The sequence below is a fragment of the Kryptolebias marmoratus genome, linkage group LG12, assembly GCF_001649575.2.
Source record: "Kryptolebias marmoratus isolate JLee-2015 linkage group LG12, ASM164957v2, whole genome shotgun sequence".
NCBI classification, from domain to species: Eukaryota; Metazoa; Chordata; class Actinopteri; order Cyprinodontiformes; family Rivulidae; genus Kryptolebias; species Kryptolebias marmoratus.
In genome coordinates this window covers 3,567,415-3,583,879 of record NC_051441.1, presented here as the reverse complement: position 1 = coordinate 3,583,879, position 16,465 = coordinate 3,567,415, and the positions used below count along the sequence as shown (strand labels likewise).

At 42.7% G+C, this 16,465-nt stretch overlaps 2 protein-coding genes across 8 annotated transcripts; one reads left to right on the top strand and one right to left on the bottom strand.

Annotated features, from left to right (window-relative positions):
* Positions 1–884: 884 nt before the first annotated feature.
* ddx42 (DEAD (Asp-Glu-Ala-Asp) box helicase 42) lies at positions 885–7,711 on the bottom strand. Of its 3 annotated transcripts, XM_017419410.2 has the most exons (18): positions 7,603–7,711; positions 6,754–6,967; positions 6,510–6,660; positions 6,000–6,055; positions 5,647–5,683; positions 5,126–5,278; positions 4,927–5,031; positions 4,656–4,775; positions 4,319–4,495; positions 4,085–4,213; positions 3,887–3,986; positions 3,755–3,802; positions 3,576–3,673; positions 3,201–3,477; positions 2,887–3,113; positions 2,673–2,783; positions 2,418–2,540; positions 1,507–2,112 (listed from the first exon to the last, which is right to left on the bottom strand). In XM_017419410.2, exons 2-18 carry the CDS (start codon positions 6,963–6,965, stop codon positions 1,507–1,509), a joined length of 2,730 nt encoding a protein of 909 aa, XP_017274899.1. In that variant the 5' UTR covers positions 6,966–6,967; positions 7,603–7,711. The 3 variants fall into 3 exon arrangements, with proteins under 3 accessions (XP_024862413.1, XP_037834520.1, XP_017274899.1); XM_025006645.2 differs by lacking the exon at positions 7,603–7,711 and having other exon boundaries at positions 885–2,112; positions 6,754–6,965; XM_037978592.1 differs by lacking the exons at positions 5,647–5,683; positions 6,510–6,660; positions 6,754–6,967; positions 7,603–7,711 and having other exon boundaries at positions 885–2,112.
* Positions 7,671–16,448, top strand: strada (STE20 related adaptor alpha). 5 transcript variants are annotated; one of them, XM_017419405.3, is made up of 13 exons: positions 7,671–7,812; positions 8,163–8,212; positions 8,501–8,558; positions 9,888–9,916; positions 12,257–12,359; positions 12,612–12,733; positions 12,912–13,020; positions 13,111–13,234; positions 13,697–13,868; positions 14,058–14,162; positions 14,247–14,500; positions 14,608–14,650; positions 14,750–16,448. In XM_017419405.3, the coding sequence occupies exons 2-13, from the start codon at positions 8,201–8,203 to the stop codon at positions 14,903–14,905; spliced, it is 1,287 nt and encodes a 428-aa protein (XP_017274894.1). In that variant the 5' UTR covers positions 7,671–7,812; positions 8,163–8,200; the 3' UTR covers positions 14,906–16,448. The 5 variants fall into 5 exon arrangements, with proteins under 5 accessions (XP_017274894.1, XP_017274895.1, XP_037834521.1 ...); XM_037978595.1 differs by lacking the exon at positions 8,501–8,558 and having other exon boundaries at positions 7,723–7,812; XM_037978594.1 differs by lacking the exon at positions 9,888–9,916 and having other exon boundaries at positions 7,784–7,812.
* The last annotated feature ends 17 nt before the right edge of the window (positions 16,449–16,465 follow it).

Below are 16,465 nucleotides of genomic sequence, written 5' to 3'. Positions count from 1 at the left end.
TAAAATTCTTTAAAAATATCCCATTAATTGTGACTAAGATAATAATTTAAACGATTAACTCAATTTAGTTTCGTGTTCTTAGTTCTATGTTCTCTTTCAACGAGTCTTTGAATGTTTTTCTTTCTAATTGTCGTATTATGTCCGACGTTTCCAAACTCATCATGGTGGATTTTGACATTACCTTCTTTTGTCATAAACAGCGCTGTTTCTTACGGTGCTACTCGCAATAGTTTTGCTTTTGCGTGCTTTCGCAAAAACCTTGTAATGCTATCTGAGTTATCTCGGGCTTTGAAATAGTGGAGACAACACCTCACTGTCATAAAGAGCTGCGGATCCAATGCACCGCCAAAAACTATTGCGGGGGCATGCAATATTTTGCACCTTACAGGTCATAAAAACAGCAATACATTAAAAGAAAAATAAATGACAGTAACTTAACTGTGCCTTATGCACACAACATAGCAAAATAGCCACATAAAACTAATTATTTATTAAAATACACAGCAGCAAAGGTCAAAGGAAAGGTTTACAAGGTGAGGAGAGCAGCCATGTTGTTTGGTTTGGAGACAACAGGAAGTGGCAGAGCTGAAGATGTTGTCTCCTTAGGAGGGACAAGGATGGACAGGATTAGGAATGAGGTCATCAGAGGTACAGCACAAGTTGGAGGACTGGGAGATAAAGTTAGAGAGACTATCATGGAGGAGGGACAGTGGGTATATTGGTAGAAGGATGTTAGAGACAAAGAGGAGACATATGGATGCACTGAGAGGACATGGAGGGAGTTGAAGTGAGGACAGAGTTAGAGGGAGGAGCAGAGACCCCTGAAAAGGAAACCGCTGAAAATAAAAGGAGACGCAGCCCAAACAAAACACGCAGAAGGACTATTTTTTGATCAAAACTTTACTTTTTATTATTGTTATCATACACCTGGAATATCTCTCAATCGTGAGTTTCTTTTTGAAAACACCTGAAAACAAACTACATGCCGTGGAAAGGCACTTCACTAAAACTTGAACACAACACACAACGTAAGCTGTACACAGTTGCTCTGACACGAGAACCGACTCCAGAACTGAAAACGGTTCTGCAGAGAAACAAAACGCAAACACACACAAACTCACTTGGCAAAGTCCGTGGGAGAGAAAAAAAACGATCTTAGCAAGAACAAGAGCATGTTAGGAGCTCAAGAAAAACATTTTAGATTGGATGTTTCTTTAAACTGATATATTTTATTACAGCTTTGCTTCTTGACTAACAGTAATATCAGGGTTGATGGTATATTACACTGGCTCTCTCTGCGCTGTCTGTGCTGAACAAACTTCATTAAGCTCAACTCGACGCCATGAATCCACTTTTTGTTCATATGACATGAACGAAACCCCCCCTTCTGATCTGTGCTTCTGTTTGCATCTGATATGTTCTAATATCTGCCTAAACAGACAAGCTTGTAATGGAGCAGCAGTAATGTGGCTGTGTGGATAACCCAATGAATGCTTCCCCCCGTCTTTAGTTGTCCCATCGGCTTTTTCTACGTTTTGGTGGATCAGGAACGGCAAAGCTATCATCTCCTCTGTCCCTCCCCTCTCCACCCCCCTTGTCTCCTCCATCCCTATCACTCCTCCGGTCTTCTTTGCTCCTTCTGCTTCCGTCACCGTTACGACTGTCGCTGTGACGGCTGCTGTGGCGCTCCCGGTCCCCGTGGCGGTCCCGATCTCTGTCCCCGTGGCGATCCCGGTCTCTGTGGTGATCATCCCCACCATGCCGGTCGCTCCGGTCGCTCCTGTCGCTCCTGTCGCTGTGGCGATGGTGACCGTCTCCGTGCCGTCCCTCCCCGTGTCTGTCCCGTGAGCTGTCTCTCTGTGAGGGAGACGCAGGTGGCGGGACGCTCGGCTGCGGGCTGGTCTGGCTGGTGGGCACGGAGCTCAGGGAGCCGGCACTGGTGAAACCGGCCATTGAAAAAGAGCCCATGCTGGGTCGCTCGGAGCCATTGGCAGGCTCTGTTGGCACGGAGTTCAGGCTGCCGGCACTCGTCCAGCCGGAGGAGCTGTTAGATTTGGTGCTGAGCTTTGGAGGGCCGCTGGTGGCAGCCACAAAGTGGCTTTTATACTGAGCCTAGAAGAAAAGGAGACAAAAACCAACAAACGATTAGCTGTCTGGGAGGGAATGAAGCACAAGTAAGAAGACTGCTGTCTTATGAACCATACATCTGCAAGGAGGAGAAAGGTTCACTCATTATCTCTGTAACACTCATTACTTTTTAATAAATAGTAAATAAAATAAGACTTTGTGAAACATGTCCTCCTACACTACAAACCTAAACCTAAAATGTGATGGTTTTAATTTAGGCTAAGTACAAAAATAAGACAGTAAATAAAATTAACTTCAGATCAAAATGAACACTGACACATGAGCCGTACCTGGAAGGCTTGTTTCAGCGCAGACATGCGATCCCCCATCGCCCCAGTTGTAGGTTTGCTGTAGCTTTCATAGCTACTAGTAGATGACAACAAGCTGCTGCTGCTGCTGCTGCTGCTACGATCCTGTAAAGACACTTATTAGTCTGAAGATTTTCAAAACTGAATTCAGAAATTTAAGTTTATTTGATCGTTTTGTGCACTGTCATCATTAGAGTTGTGAAAAGCAGTTTTATGTTGTATTAATCAGAAACTTACAGAGCTTTCAGCCCCCAGACCCGGTCTCTCTTTGTAACCGAGACCACCTCCTCCAATGTTCAGCTTCTTCCCTTTACCGCCCTTAAATCGGGACTTCCTGAACCAGGGATTCTGAGGGAGAAAATGTTCAAGCACGTTTATTTTAAAGCACAGGACCTTTAGTTCAGTTACTATCCTGTCCCGTGGGTCACTTTTCTTTTCTTATTTAGCTCACCTGCATGGCTAAATCCATGAGCTCTTTGGAAACGGCCTGATTGGCTCCCTCCATGTTTCGCACCAGGTCTCCAGCGAAAGAGGTGTCTTTGTTAGTGAGGAGGGTGTAGGCCACGCCTTTCTCCCCGGCACGACCCGTTCGACCGATCCGGTGAGTGTGTGTGTCGATGTCCCGCGCCACATCGTAGTTCACCACCGTGCGAATGGACGGGATGTCCAGACCACGAGCTGGGGAGAGGAGTAAACACATTTTAAATAAAGAATGAAAACACTTAACAAAAAGCATGATGTCTCCAGTCATCCTCTTGTACACACCAGCTACATCAGTGGCAACCAGAACGGGCAAATTCTTCTTCTTGAAGTCGCTGATGACCTTGTTTCTCTCACTCTGGTCCATGTCTCCGTGCAGGAGGCCCAGGCTGTAGCCCTCCTGCTGCAGGTTAGTGGCCAGTTCCTCGCTGTTCGCCTTCTTGGTGACAAAAATGAGGACGGAGCCGGAGGAGGTGAACTCGACCAAGCGCCGGGTCAGCCACGGCCACTTTTCTGAGCCGCTGGGCAGCAGCTCCACCACCTGAGTCACATCCTCATTGGCCTGTCAGACGGGAAGGACACACGTTTTAATTAATGCATTAAATTTCTTTTTTTTACAGTACTTACATGCTCGAAAACCAAACAAAAATATTACGTTACCTCGCCGATGTCACCTTGCACCACACGAATAGGATCGATCAAAATGTCCCTCGCCAACCTCTCGATCTTCTTTCGAAAGGTGGCGCTGAACAGAAGAGCTGTGGGGGAAAGTGGATGAATAAAAACAAAACAACTAAATGAAAGACAAAAACATACTGCTTACTCTGAAAATCACTTACTCTGCCTGTCAGGGCGAACGTGGCTGGCGATCGATCGAACTTGATATTCTGAAAAAGGAAAGATACGGATTTTTTGTTTTTATGTACTGTAAAGACACAATCTTTATTAAAGCACCAATGATTCCAGCTCACCAAAGCCCATATCAAACATGCGATCCGCCTCATCAAACACCAGGTACGTCACTCTTTGCAAGGATGTAGCCTTCTTTTTAACATGGTCAATCAGACGACCCTGTATAAGTAAACATCAGGAGCAAAACTCTCACAACTGCAAGGAAATACAGAGGATTTTGCTCTTGGGGAACTAAAGAAAAAGGTAAAATTCCTTACTGGTGTGCACACCACAATCTCTGCTCCCTCCTGCAGAGCCTTGGCCTGTTCCCACATACTTCCTCCTCCATAAACAGCTACAGAGCGCAGGGAGTAGGCTTTCCCGAAACGCTTACATTCTGCGTGGATCTAGTTAATATTAATGGTTAAGCTCATGAGAACCAGGCATCAACCAGTTAGTTGTTTAACCCACATATTCAACCAAACCGTCTCAGATCTTTAAAATATTCTTACCTGCTGACAAAGCTCTCTGGTGGGACACACGATGACAGCAATGGGTCCCTCTCCAGGTTCCAGCTCCTTCTGGTCCATGATGTGAACCAGCATCGGCCAGATGAAGGCTGCAGTTTTACCGCTGCCGGTTTTAGCGATGCCAATCATGTCACGTCCAGACAGAGCGATAGGGACACCCTGGAGGGCAGATCAGAACAAGAATTAATCGAGCGTGATTTAGAAATTTGACCTGAATTTGACGAGTGTGAATCCAGTAAGCGTCCGTTTGTTTGTTTTAAATCAACGTATTTGTTATTTTACAGTACATAATCGACATAAACTAATTCATTTAAAGTACCTGACACTGAATTGGTGTGGGCTGGGTGTACTCCGACTTTCGGATTTGATGCATCAGCTGCTCATTAAAGCCAAAGTGAGCAAAACTGGTGCAAGGTTTTGGAGGTGCAGCACCGGATACCTAAAAAAAGCAATAAAAAAAATAAAGATCATCGTTTATGAAGAGTAGAATATATGAAAAAGCCTCAGAGGTATTAACTCGAAATACCCGAAACACAGCAGGAAAAACTGATGTTTCGTTTTATTTCCAAATGCGTGACATGCTGACTTACTCGCAGGTTCAGTTTCTGCCTTAATTCCAACACCTGAAGTCCAGTGAGGCTGCTGAGCTCCTCGTGCTCGTTGTAAAAGTTCTTCTCAAACGGCGGATAATCTATCTGTCAGTCGAAATACAAAACAGGTCTTATACATGTAAGACATACCAAAAATATCCTTTATTTGTGTTTTCTCATTCAGAGTTGGCAAATGTACCTCTGAGTGGTCAATAGGAGGAAGTGGCAGGATGATTTTCTTGGTCGTGGAGGGAATCGGATTTCCATCACTGTCATAGTCAATGTTTTCCTCCTCTTCTTCTTGGGTCAACCCAGCTGTCGGATTCTCTGCCATGTAGCGGAAATAGGCTTCCTTCAGAGAATCCAGCATTTAAAGTAAAAAACAAAGACAATCTGCTGCTTACTGCAGTCTTCAGTAACAAGCAACTGAACTGACATTTAGTGTTTTAATTAAACAAAAGAAAAATACTGTTCACAAGATAAATCTAAATACTGCTCACAATTTGAAACCCACTATTATGTCACTTGGTGACTGGTTTAAAACAAAACAAAAACAATAATCAGCATGAGAAAAATCCATCCACAATAATGATCCTAAATGCAACCTGGTTGATCAGAGAAAGTGGGTGGGTGCGGCATAAGGAGCTTTATAAGAACAGGGAGGGAAGACCGCCCTGATCTGCACTGGGGTGGATTAGGAACTACGGAGGGCTCACTCACTTGTTCATCTTCTTCTTCAATGTCATCACGAATACCCCTGAAAAAACAAGCGGAGAAAAAAAAACTTCCCTGCAACTCGTTCGTACACCAAATACAGCCAACATCCCACAATGACTTACAGTCAGGCTGCTTACCTCATACTATGTATTCAGCCAGAGAAAGGCTGTATGTGTGACTTTTGTGCCATTTACTGAAGCAGCCGAAAGCTGCATACATGTTAAGCCACTTGAATTCAATTTAACACTTTAATAACTCAAATTAGCAGCCTGATAAGATTTCTCGATAGGTAAAAATTCAGCTTAAGGTAATTTAAAAACTGAAACTGACTGAAAACGAGTAAATGAGAGTCTTACTTGGATGCCTTTTTCTTACTTTCTTCTAGTTTCTTCATGTCTTTGGCAGCTTGATTCTAAGAAACAGAAACAAGGTTCAGGTAAAGAGAGAATATTATTGTTAGCTTTGGTAGGACACAGTGTGTGACCCCCTAAATCAAATCAACTTTAACCCTATTTCTTAGTGAATGTGAGAAGATAATAAATGTTAACCAACAACCACTTGCACTAGAACCAAACAACAAAAACAGAAACAACCTCAGTGGAGACAGTGTTTATAACCACTGAACTGTGTTTGCATAAAGGAAGAAAGCTTTAAAAACAAGGAATAGCTGCAGATAGAAGAAGTGTTTGAATCCTGAGCAAACCCTGATACAAATACAGCTTATTACATTTAAAGCTCTTGCTCTACATTGGGAATAATTCAGAGAAAAGTATGCAGCAGTATGTCGTTTCTTCGTCTTCTATGACTCAGGATACGTAAGCCTGCTGTGATGTAGCACCAACCACCTTTAACAACGATCTCCTCACCTCAACCTCTGCCATGAAGGCATCTAAAGGGTCATCTTCGCTGTCTGAGCCTCCACCCGACTGCATCTGCTGCCGTGTGGGGGAGTTCTCAGCTGGAATGTAAGGAAGATCCATGTTGCTGCTGGACTCCTCCTCGTCATCTTCAAAATACCTGGTGAAAAATGTCAGAAATACATTTAACAGTTCATCACGTGTGGTGAATAAGTGTACAACTGTACGTTTATCAGGGGCAGATATTACTCACGCATTTTCCTCATCAAAATTAGCTCTTTTTGTCCCTATTTTGTAGAACGACGGAAGCTGCTGGTTCTTCCCGTATCCACCGCTTGATCCTGGAGCTCCGAATGATGTGTGCGATTTCTGGGGAAGCTGAGGCTCCTCTTTCTTCCCTTCAAGGGAAAACCCTCCAAAGCCAAACCCACGCTTCACACCCGGACCACCTTTGTTCCAGTTCATGGCTGTGGAACAAAAGAAAAGGGGAGAAAAAGTCTTTAGTGTCCTAATATTTATTAGCCAGAAAGGAAATCTGACTCAGGGCTTGTCTCATTTGAAAATCTGGGTGAACACAGATTAACAACAAGAGGATAAGCATGTCCTCTTCATATTTAATTGTCATTATTTTGTTTATAATCTACATATATGAACAGCTCTACAGTAAAACAACTAATGCAGCATTATCATCAAGTCAAAAACAAATGGTACATCATTCCTGAATGTATTTGTGGCTCCGTTAAGGCGCTTTGTGAGGCTGAAGCCGAAACGAAGAGCAGTGCAGCGGGATTAAATATCAGTCAGATTCAATAAAAACAATGTGTCATCAAGCTCTTATTCCCTAGCTCAAACACAGACCCGTATTTTACAGTCATATGACATTTCTGTAGCGCTGATTCTAACTGACGTAGAAAATGTTAGCATTAGCTTAAGCCAGGCCGCGCTGAGGCCGAAGTGAATGTGTGCGTAGAAATGATCGGTATTATACCGCCAATTTACCGCGTTTGGGGGGCTTTCACACACAGGGTGCACACAGTAACAATGTTCGACGACTAAACCTATTGATTACTTCAAGATCAGACAACAGTGCATGTTTATTTACCTGCTTCTGAGGGTAGTAAATAATGCTGCTATATTTTTCTGTTTAGGACCCAGCGGCGTTTGCGTCATCAACGCGCGCCGTTACTCTGCGGGCGTGTCGTAGTCAGTGCGCGACAGAAAACATCCTGATGGAGAGGGTGGCTCGATAAAAAAAGGTTGCTTACATTTTAACGTTGTAATATATTTATTTGCTGTTCTTCGCATGAAGTTGGTAAGTCTCTAAAACGATTAAACTACGTTTTATATTATTGTTATAACTAGTCGACACAGACAGCTGGTGGAGCTAATTAGCTGCTGCTAGCTAACTGGGCGAAGTAAAACTAAATCTGCTTTAAGAGAAACAGCTTTTTGTTTTGGTGATGTGTTCAGTGCACTCCGTTTGCTGTTGTCGGAAGTATTTGCATTAACCTAAAAATATTCTAGGATTTGTTATTTAAGGGTTTGTTTTTTTTTAAAGTAATTAGCGGCACATTATCGTGGCAGATTTTTTAGATTGTTTGCAGGATGAGCAAACATTACATCCTCTTCAATATATAAATGATGTTTCCCTTATTTTCACAGATTTTTCAACATTATATGTAACAAACTCAAGTGGATCAATGTCTTTTCTTGTAAGTGTTTTGCCAAGTTAATCCATTTATTGACCTGACAGGGTTAGTTTCCTGGATTAGGAATAAATCCCCAAATTTCTACAACTCCTTACAGACAAGACTATGTAAATCACTTTGTTTTATTTATATTTTTATGACTTATTCTTCTGTTAAATATAACAATCTTGTACATATTAACCCCTGCAGTCAGCAACATGAAATACTTTCTCTTTGTGTACCTATAATCTCTTATTCCTGCTCACATTTCTCTCTTTCTCATGCTTGTTATTAACCCTTTGTGTCTGTCAGCGTTGGGTATCTGAGAAATTGAGTGTGGAGAGCCTGCGGGATTTGGAGTTATTCGGAGGTGAGGTTCAAGTTCAATTAAATTCAAACAAAATTATTCAGCATTCATGATCTGCTGGTTGCCATTTAGGAAGAAATACCAGAATTTGTGAACAGGCTTCGCTCTGATTGCTCGCTTCGCCCTGAATTAATTGTTCATCGTTTTTTGCCTAACCTGCCTTCATCTTTGTTGCCTTATTGTTTCTGTTCGTGTCAATATTTAATCAGAAGGCAATTAACTTCTCCTGTGCTTGTTTAATTTTAGTGAAATTAAAGCTAAGGGTGACATAATTAAAACCAAATCAGAACAAACACAGTGGAACAGCTAAAAAATATATAACTGTTTTATTTAATTGGTGACTGAAGAACTATCTGTGGTGTTTTTATCGGTCTGAATGATTCAGCTTGTTGAGACCTTTAGTTGTTGAATTCTGTAAAGCCACATTAAAGCAGGATCTCACACACACTTTATCTTTATCTTCACATTTCAGCCTGGGGGGAAAAGGGTGTAGATCAAGATTAGGTTATTTACTAATTTTACTGGCTTTGTATTATTTTAGGTCATGTGGTACAAATATCATCGTCATGAACAAAATTATGATTGAATGAAGTTTTTTCCACAAGCTGAAACAGATTTGTTTTTTGTTTGTTCATTTGATTATTTGTATGTTCTTTAAAGTTAAGGTAGACAGTTGGTTAAAGTCACTTACATCAAAGTTTTCTGAACTATTGTGCGTTAAAGAAAACCTTCTGAAAAACATTTCATGCATGTTAGTTTAGAGATTGCCTCCGACTGTAGATTATTTTTCCCAAAGTTGTTTATCTGTCTGCTGTGACAGCAGTGATCATGTGGCGTGTGCTCGACCTGTTAGGCTGTCGGGATGACTCAGATCTCTCTATGATTTGCTTTATTGAGCTTTTTTTTTTGATTGAGTTTGACTTCTTTGATTTGCAAATTCCCGTCATTTTTATTTTCTTGCTTGCAGGTTTTCGTTCAGTGTTGCATGTTTGTATCAGTGTTTAATTTCTGTTTTGGCAGTTCCCGTTCCTTTTAACGGTTCTGTAAAGAACCTGCAGAGTAGCTGCTGTTTGTTTGTTTTTATTTTACGTTTCTTGAGTTACAGTGATCTCTGTCAAACAAACTGGTGCTCTTAATGATAGAACTACAGCACCACTTTTACCCGACAAAGCAGCCATTTTTGATAAATGAAGGAGAGTTTCTGTTATTTTCTGCATCTTGCAGCGAACCCTTTCATCCGGCGTCTGAGCTTTGCAGTTGAAACACTCAGATCCTTTCTTGTTGTCTTTGTGTACATGTCTTTGTGTCATTGACGTGGTTTTTCTACCCCAGAGCAAGCTCAGGGACTCTCACACAGGAAAGTAAGTGCGGTACTCCTGTCACTGCATCATCACCCCTCATGTGCCTTCTGTGTCTGTGCGTGCATGCACTTATACCGTATGTATGTGCGCACAAAGAGTTCTATCTCGATGAGCCCACTATCCCCCGAGGCTTTGCACATGTTTGCATGCATGAGTTTCATGACACATGCTGCACATGCTTGTATAGATGGTCTTCATCAAACTCACAGAGCTTCAAGGTTTTTTCCTCATATGACCAAAAAAAAAAAATCATGCAGCCGATTAAATATTTATGTGTGAGTTTTTGTGTTAACGTGCAGTTCTCCAAGCATCTGCTCTTGTTTTGGATTTGGATGTTTTTTGGAGCTCCACTAAAACTCGTGACGTGTTGTTTAAAAATAACACTTCTGTGTTTGCTGTGGGCTTTTTGTGGAGTTATTGGTGAGCCTCTGTTTGTGTTGTTTCTGCAGATGTACGGAGTTCCTCGCCTTTACAGGGCTGGGAAAACGTATTCGCCTCCTTAGATTTCTTCTGGGTTTTTTTTGTTTGTTTGTTTGTCACATTTACACATTACAGAACATCAAACAAATGTTAATATCAGACAAAGATCTGAGTGAAAACAAAATGCAGTTTTTATTTCATTTATGAAGAGAAAACCATTCCAAACCAACCTGGCCTTGTGTGAAAGTGTAATTATCTCTTAAATCTAGTAACTAGTTGTGCCCTCCTTGGTTAAAACGGCTGAAATCAAGTGTTTGTGTTCAATGGGAATGGGTCTGCCTGTGGTTGTGGAGGATTTTTGCTGGTTTTCCTGCTGCGGAAGCCAAGAGATGAACCGATGGTCAAACCTTCACGGTTCCATCAATCACCGCGAGTCGTCCAGCTCCTGAAGCAGCCCCAGACCATCACACTCCCACCGCCGTGTTTGACTGCTGGTTCTTCTTCTGCAGTCCTGTGTGTGTTTTTAGATGCTAACGGGACGCACACCTTTCAGGAAGTTCCTCTTTAGTCCCGTCAGTCCACAGAAGTCTTGGGGACCGTCGGGGAGTTTGTGGTTCTGGTCTTGGAGTTTTCCCACGGAGGCCATTTTTTTAAACCCTTCGTCTCTTTCCTATTGTTGAACCGTGACCTCTGACCTTAACTGAGGCTCGTGAGGCCTGCAGGGTTCTTTAGGGACCTCCAGGATGAGCCATAGATCTGCTCCTGGAGTGGTTTAGATCAGCCGGCCGATCGTGGGACGGTTCTGTTCCACGGTTTCTCCGTTCGAATCAGTTTAAGTGATTTCTTTACTCTACGGCTCTGACAGTAATCAGGCTGGTGAAACTGAGCTCAGCTTTCCAAAAAAAATGTCAATAAATTCCTGATTTAACAAGAAGAATTTGTTTTTCACTCATTCCCAGGTTGGTTTGGACAGCTTCTTCCCCTTCATCAATGAAATCATCCTTAAAACTGCATTTTGTATTTCCTCAGATGTAAAATTTGTTTGCTGATCTGCAACATTTAAGTGAGACAAAAAAGCAAAAACAAAATAATTCTGTTTGGGAGCAAATACTTGTTCACAGCCCTGTATTTATTAAGGTTCTTGGCAGCTATTTTAAGGTCTGATCACAGTGGAAGGATTCTGTGATCAGATAACGTTTACTAATCTTCCTTTAAGCAGCGGCTGCCACGGCATGTTGGAGTTTCCTGCTAACTGTTTGCTTTAATTAAGGTGCAAAACCATTTGAATTGACCTTCTTTGGAACCATCCACAAGTGGAACAAGGTTTGGTTTGATCTGTGAAGACACATTTTTCTCTCAGATGACCTCAAAGAAGTGAACTCTTCTGATGCTGAACTTCATTGTGGTCACAGTGGAAACAGTCCAAACTTCCCATCCATTTGCTTTCATTTGTTCCGGCAGCTTGCTGCTGCCGTCGGTCCATTTCCATCACTTTACCGTTAATAATTTGATGGAATTCAGGAGTCCTCACTGCCAACAATATTACCTTTTTGTTCTGTTCTTCATGTCTTTAAGATGTGTAAAAACAGACGAGTTGAGCGCAGAGAAACTGGAAGCACATGTATGTCCACATTCTGGGGCCACTAAACAACACGTGCACTTCACTGTTAGGTCCAACTGTTCGTTTAGCATCAGACTTACGTTAAATATTTGTATTTATTAGATATTTGTGTGGTTATGGATCACCAGTTTGGAATGTCCTGGTCGTACTAACACTGTGGCGTTAGACTGCTGCGTCTTTAGCGTTAACAGATGTGACTTACGTCAGAGCCTCTGGCTGCCAGAAACGAGCTCTTCTGTGACAAACAAAGCCACTGTCAGAACTTCATTTGGGTCTGTTTTCTCCCCCTCCACCTTCAGGTCCATGAGGACAGTCAGGAGAGTCTGACCTCGCTGCCCCGCCCTGACAGCATGGGCAGCTTCCTCCCCGACAGCGGCTCCTACGAGCTCCTCGCTGTTATTGGTAACTAAAAGCTGCCTGATTGGTTTTAAACAGGAAACGAGACATTAAAAGCTTTATTGGCTAGAGTGGAGAGGCGCTTTGTGACAATGTTGTAAAGTTAAACAAAATATCTAACAGTTTGTTGAATTTATTGGCAAAAAAGGCACTTTTATCAGCCTGTGCATTTGTTAGGTATTCATAGATGTAAGATTTAAGCCTAATTTTGCAACGGCGACATGAATGTTTTGAAGTTGAAGCGTGTTTGTCTTTTAGGGAAGGGTTTGGATGACTTGCTGACTGTAAACCAGGCTCGATACAAACCCAGCGGGGAGCACGTGGCCATCCGGCGGATCGACTTGGAGTCCTGCACGAATGACATGGTGACCTACCTGCAGGTCTGCACCTTCACTGGGTCCTTTAAGCTTCTTTTAATTCAGTTTTTCTGTCGTCCTTTCCTCTCTTACTTCAGAGCTCTGTTCTCCGTTTCAGCCTGATTATATTTAAGGTTTTAGGTCTCTGTTGGGCATTTTGACATTTAATCGGGCGTCGTTTTTTTCTTTCTCTGTCCTCTAGGGTGAACTTCATGTGTCAAAGCTGTTTCATCACCCCAGTATTCTACCATATAAGAGCGTCTTCATAGCTGAAAATGAGCTGTGGGTTATCACACCGTTCATGGCTTACGGTAGGAGGAAAACGATTCCGTCTGTTATGTAATTGAAGCATCTTAGTGTTGTGACGCTTCTTGTGGAATTATGTCCGTTTCGTCTTGCAGGTTCAGCTCGAGACCTCATCTGCACACATTTTACAGACGGTATGAGCGAGCTGACCATCGCTTACATTCTGCTCGGCATGCTTAAAGCCCTGGAATACATCCACCACATGGGATACGTGCACCGGTAAATCAGGCGTTTGGATTATTTTATAAATGCTGAGGTATTTTTTTTCCCCCTAAAAATACGCTGAGATCTCTTCAGTTCCTTAAAAACACTGTGCTCTAAAAACTAATTTATCACATAGGCCCTATAGTTAACCTTTTAGGCTACTTTTACTAACCTTTATCTGCTTTTAACTATCATTTTGCTACTTTTTGGACTTTAAACAAGTTTTCTGATCAGTGTAACAATAATAATTAGGAAACAGATTCATTTGTAGTTATTTATAGTTCATTATAATATATACACTTTCTTTATTGTATGGCTTGTTTTTGGGTTTTAAAGACCTTTGCATTGGAAAGCTGTTTGTCACATCATATTAAACAGATAATAAGGTTAAGACAAGTTCGTATTGACTAAAGCAACCAGTCAGACTCATAATTACAGATCAGTTTGATGTTTTTTTTGGCTGTTTTGTCCCCGTAGGAGTGTGAAGGCCAGCCATGTTTTGATCTCTGCAGATGGTCAGGTCTGCATGTCTGGTCTGAGGAGTATTTTCAGCCTGATCCGTAACGGCCAGAAGGCCAAAGTGGTCCACGACTTCCCTCAGTACAGCGTGAAGGTTCTGCCGTGGCTGAGCCCGGAGGTGCTGCAACAGGTACGTCCTCACTGCCCCGGGAGACAGAACAGTCCAGCTGTGTCTCTGTTTCTTCTGTGGACAAGTTTTGGTTTGTTTTTTTTAAAAAGAAAATAGTTTCAGGTCTTTTTTTGCTGCGTTCAGTCCCACATTATCAGTAAAAGTAAGAGCAGTGATTCTGTTCATCAGTATTTAACTTGTTTTCCTCAGAATCTGCAGGGCTACGACTCTCGGTCAGACATCTACAGCCTTGGAATCACAGCCTGTGAACTGGCCAATGGACACGTGCCCTTCAAGGACATGCCGGCGACTCAGGTGAGCAGAGACCCGTGACGGGAGTCTCCCAGAAACGGGAACTTTTCTGTGAAATGGGATGTTTTAAGCCGTTTACTCCCACAGATGCTGCTGGAGAAACTGAACGGGACAGTTCCGTGTTTGTTGGACACCACCACCATTCCTCCGGAGGAGCTGTCCCTGAAGCCGTCCCGCTCCGGTGCCGACTCCGGGATCTGCGAGGGGCCGAGATCCGGAGGGGTCCGGCACTCAAACGGAGAGCCTTCCTCGTCTTCGGGGGGACACCCCTACAACCGGACGTTTTCCCCTCAGTTTCACAACTTTGTTGAACTGTGTTTACAGCGAGATCCAGAAAACAGGTTGGCAGAACCTGTCTTTGGGTTTCTAAATTGTGATGGAAACTTTTTAAATGTAAAAGACAAGAAATAAAGACGAGCAATGAGTTAATTGTTTTTGTTTTCTGCAGACCATCTGCCTCCACCCTCATTGGACATCCTTTCTTTAAACAGGTATGTAAGCGATGAAGACAAAGCATTTTATACATGCTGGTCACGGTTTATTTCCTCCAAATGTTCTGAGTTTGTCCTGAGATGTTTTTGACTCCTCAGATCAAACGCAGGCCTTCAGAGGCGCTGCCTGAGCTCCTGCAGCCCGTGGCGCCCATCACCTGCTTCGAGAGCCCCCAGCCCCAGGATTCGGTTTCTGGATTGGCGAGTCTGGAGTCCGGTTTCAGCCACCTGGAAGTGGACGACTGGGACTTCTGACGGTGGAGCTCTTGGCCGGGAGGACCAGCGGATGATTGTATCGCTAAACTCTGAGCAGAAGATGGGATTTATGTTTTGTTACGGTCTCCGTTTAAATCTTAAAGTAAAAGGAGTCTGTGTTCTGAGGTTAAAAGCGGTTGTTTTGGTTTTCCTCCTTGATAAAAACTGTCAGACGGCACCGATGCCCTCCCTCTACACAAGAGGACAGCTCTGTTCACACCGTTTGAGTTTTACAGCCTAAATCCGAAAGGTCAGGAGTTGGATTAAAGCAAAGCTGCTAATAAATATTCAGAGGGAACACGCCACCTTTTGTGTTAACATGTGATTTGGTCCATCTGCTCAGAGAGGCCACCATAAGGACGCCCAGCAGTTCCCCCCGCCGACTGTTGGGCCGGATGGAAGATTGTTTGTTCGGAGGGTCAAACATGTAAATGCAGTTCCTAGCTTTACGCTGCTGTAGATTCTCGGTCGTCCAGGACACGATAAACCCAAAATAAAGGCTAAAAACAAAAACAACTGGACTTCTGTCCTGTAGCTGAAGACGTTTTTAGTCTGAGAATCGTAACGTCTTCAGCTGCAGAACAGAGGTCCAGTTGTTTTTGATTTTAACCCTTTTTATTTTTGGATTTCCAAGCTTTCCGTTTGTGTTACACCATAAACTACAGCTGTGTTCGAACTGTCCACTCCTTCCGGCTCTGTAGAGCCCGACATCCTGAGTCAGCCATTCTGTCTTCTGTCCCAGAAACTGTTCAGGTGCTTCAGTAAAAGTGATGCACAGAATCGGTTGAAATCGATCGTATTGCGTTCTGACACAGGCTAACGTCTGCAGATCGTTTTCTTATCAGACTCAGAGAAAATGTTTTTAATCATCTGGACGTATTTAATGCAGCGCAGCTCGTCTCCGGTTCTGTCTGAGCGCCCATCTTCTATACAGAACATTTGAAAGAGCTGCAGTTCATCCATCATAATGTGTATTTACACACCTACTAGCTTTAAAATCAGACCTATACAAACATATTTTGTAGTTTATATTAATTTGCAGTTTCAGTAAATTGAAGGTTCCTGTATAATTACAGCTGCAGACTGGTTGAGTAAATAAATATTACAATGTTCTGGAAACAGATGATGTTAAAAACATTTTCTCAGCAGATTGATTCAGGGTGTAATCCAGCACATCTTGTTGGCTTTTGTTTACCACCTAACTGAATACTTGGTGCATAATTACAAACTACTCGAACGTTTTGTTTGAAACGCAGAACCCTCGGAGCGTCCTCCGGCTGCGTTACTGCAGAGTGATCCCAGCGGAGTGAGTGAACGGGAATATTTCGAACACAGTCAAACAGTTCAGGCTTTCCTTTTGTTGCACAGAGGTTATAAATGTTAGTTTAGCCTTAAAAACACAGAAGTCTGCATCTTCTTGATCTCTCTGGTTGTTACTCACGTCAAACAAAGCGAATATTTTATTGGTTTTTGTTTTGTCTGCATGTATATTTCAAAGTAAGGATGAAGCAACGTGTTGCAATTATAAAACTTTTACATTAAACTTTGTACAGCTTCATT

Bases quoted from the DNA above. Each gene is read 5' to 3' on its own strand.
- ddx42 (XM_017419410.2), bottom strand. From the start codon at position 6,965: ATGAACTGGAACAAAGGTGGTCCGGGTGTGAAGCGTGGGTTTGGCTTT. The intron at 3,674-3,754 runs GTAAGTGATTTT...TTTCCCCCACAG, and splicing joins CGTTCGCCCTGACAGGCAGA to CTCTTCTGTTCAGCGCCACC. The intron at 3,478-3,575 runs GTAACGTAATAT...CCCGTCTGACAG, and splicing joins TGCAAGGTGACATCGGCGAG to GCCAATGAGGATGTGACTCA.
- strada (XM_017419405.3), top strand. The intron at 9,917-12,256 runs GTAAGTGCGGTA...CTCCACCTTCAG, and splicing joins AGGGACTCTCACACAGGAAA to GTCCATGAGGACAGTCAGGA. The intron at 13,235-13,696 runs GTAAATCAGGCG...TTGTCCCCGTAG, and splicing joins CACATGGGATACGTGCACCG to GAGTGTGAAGGCCAGCCATG.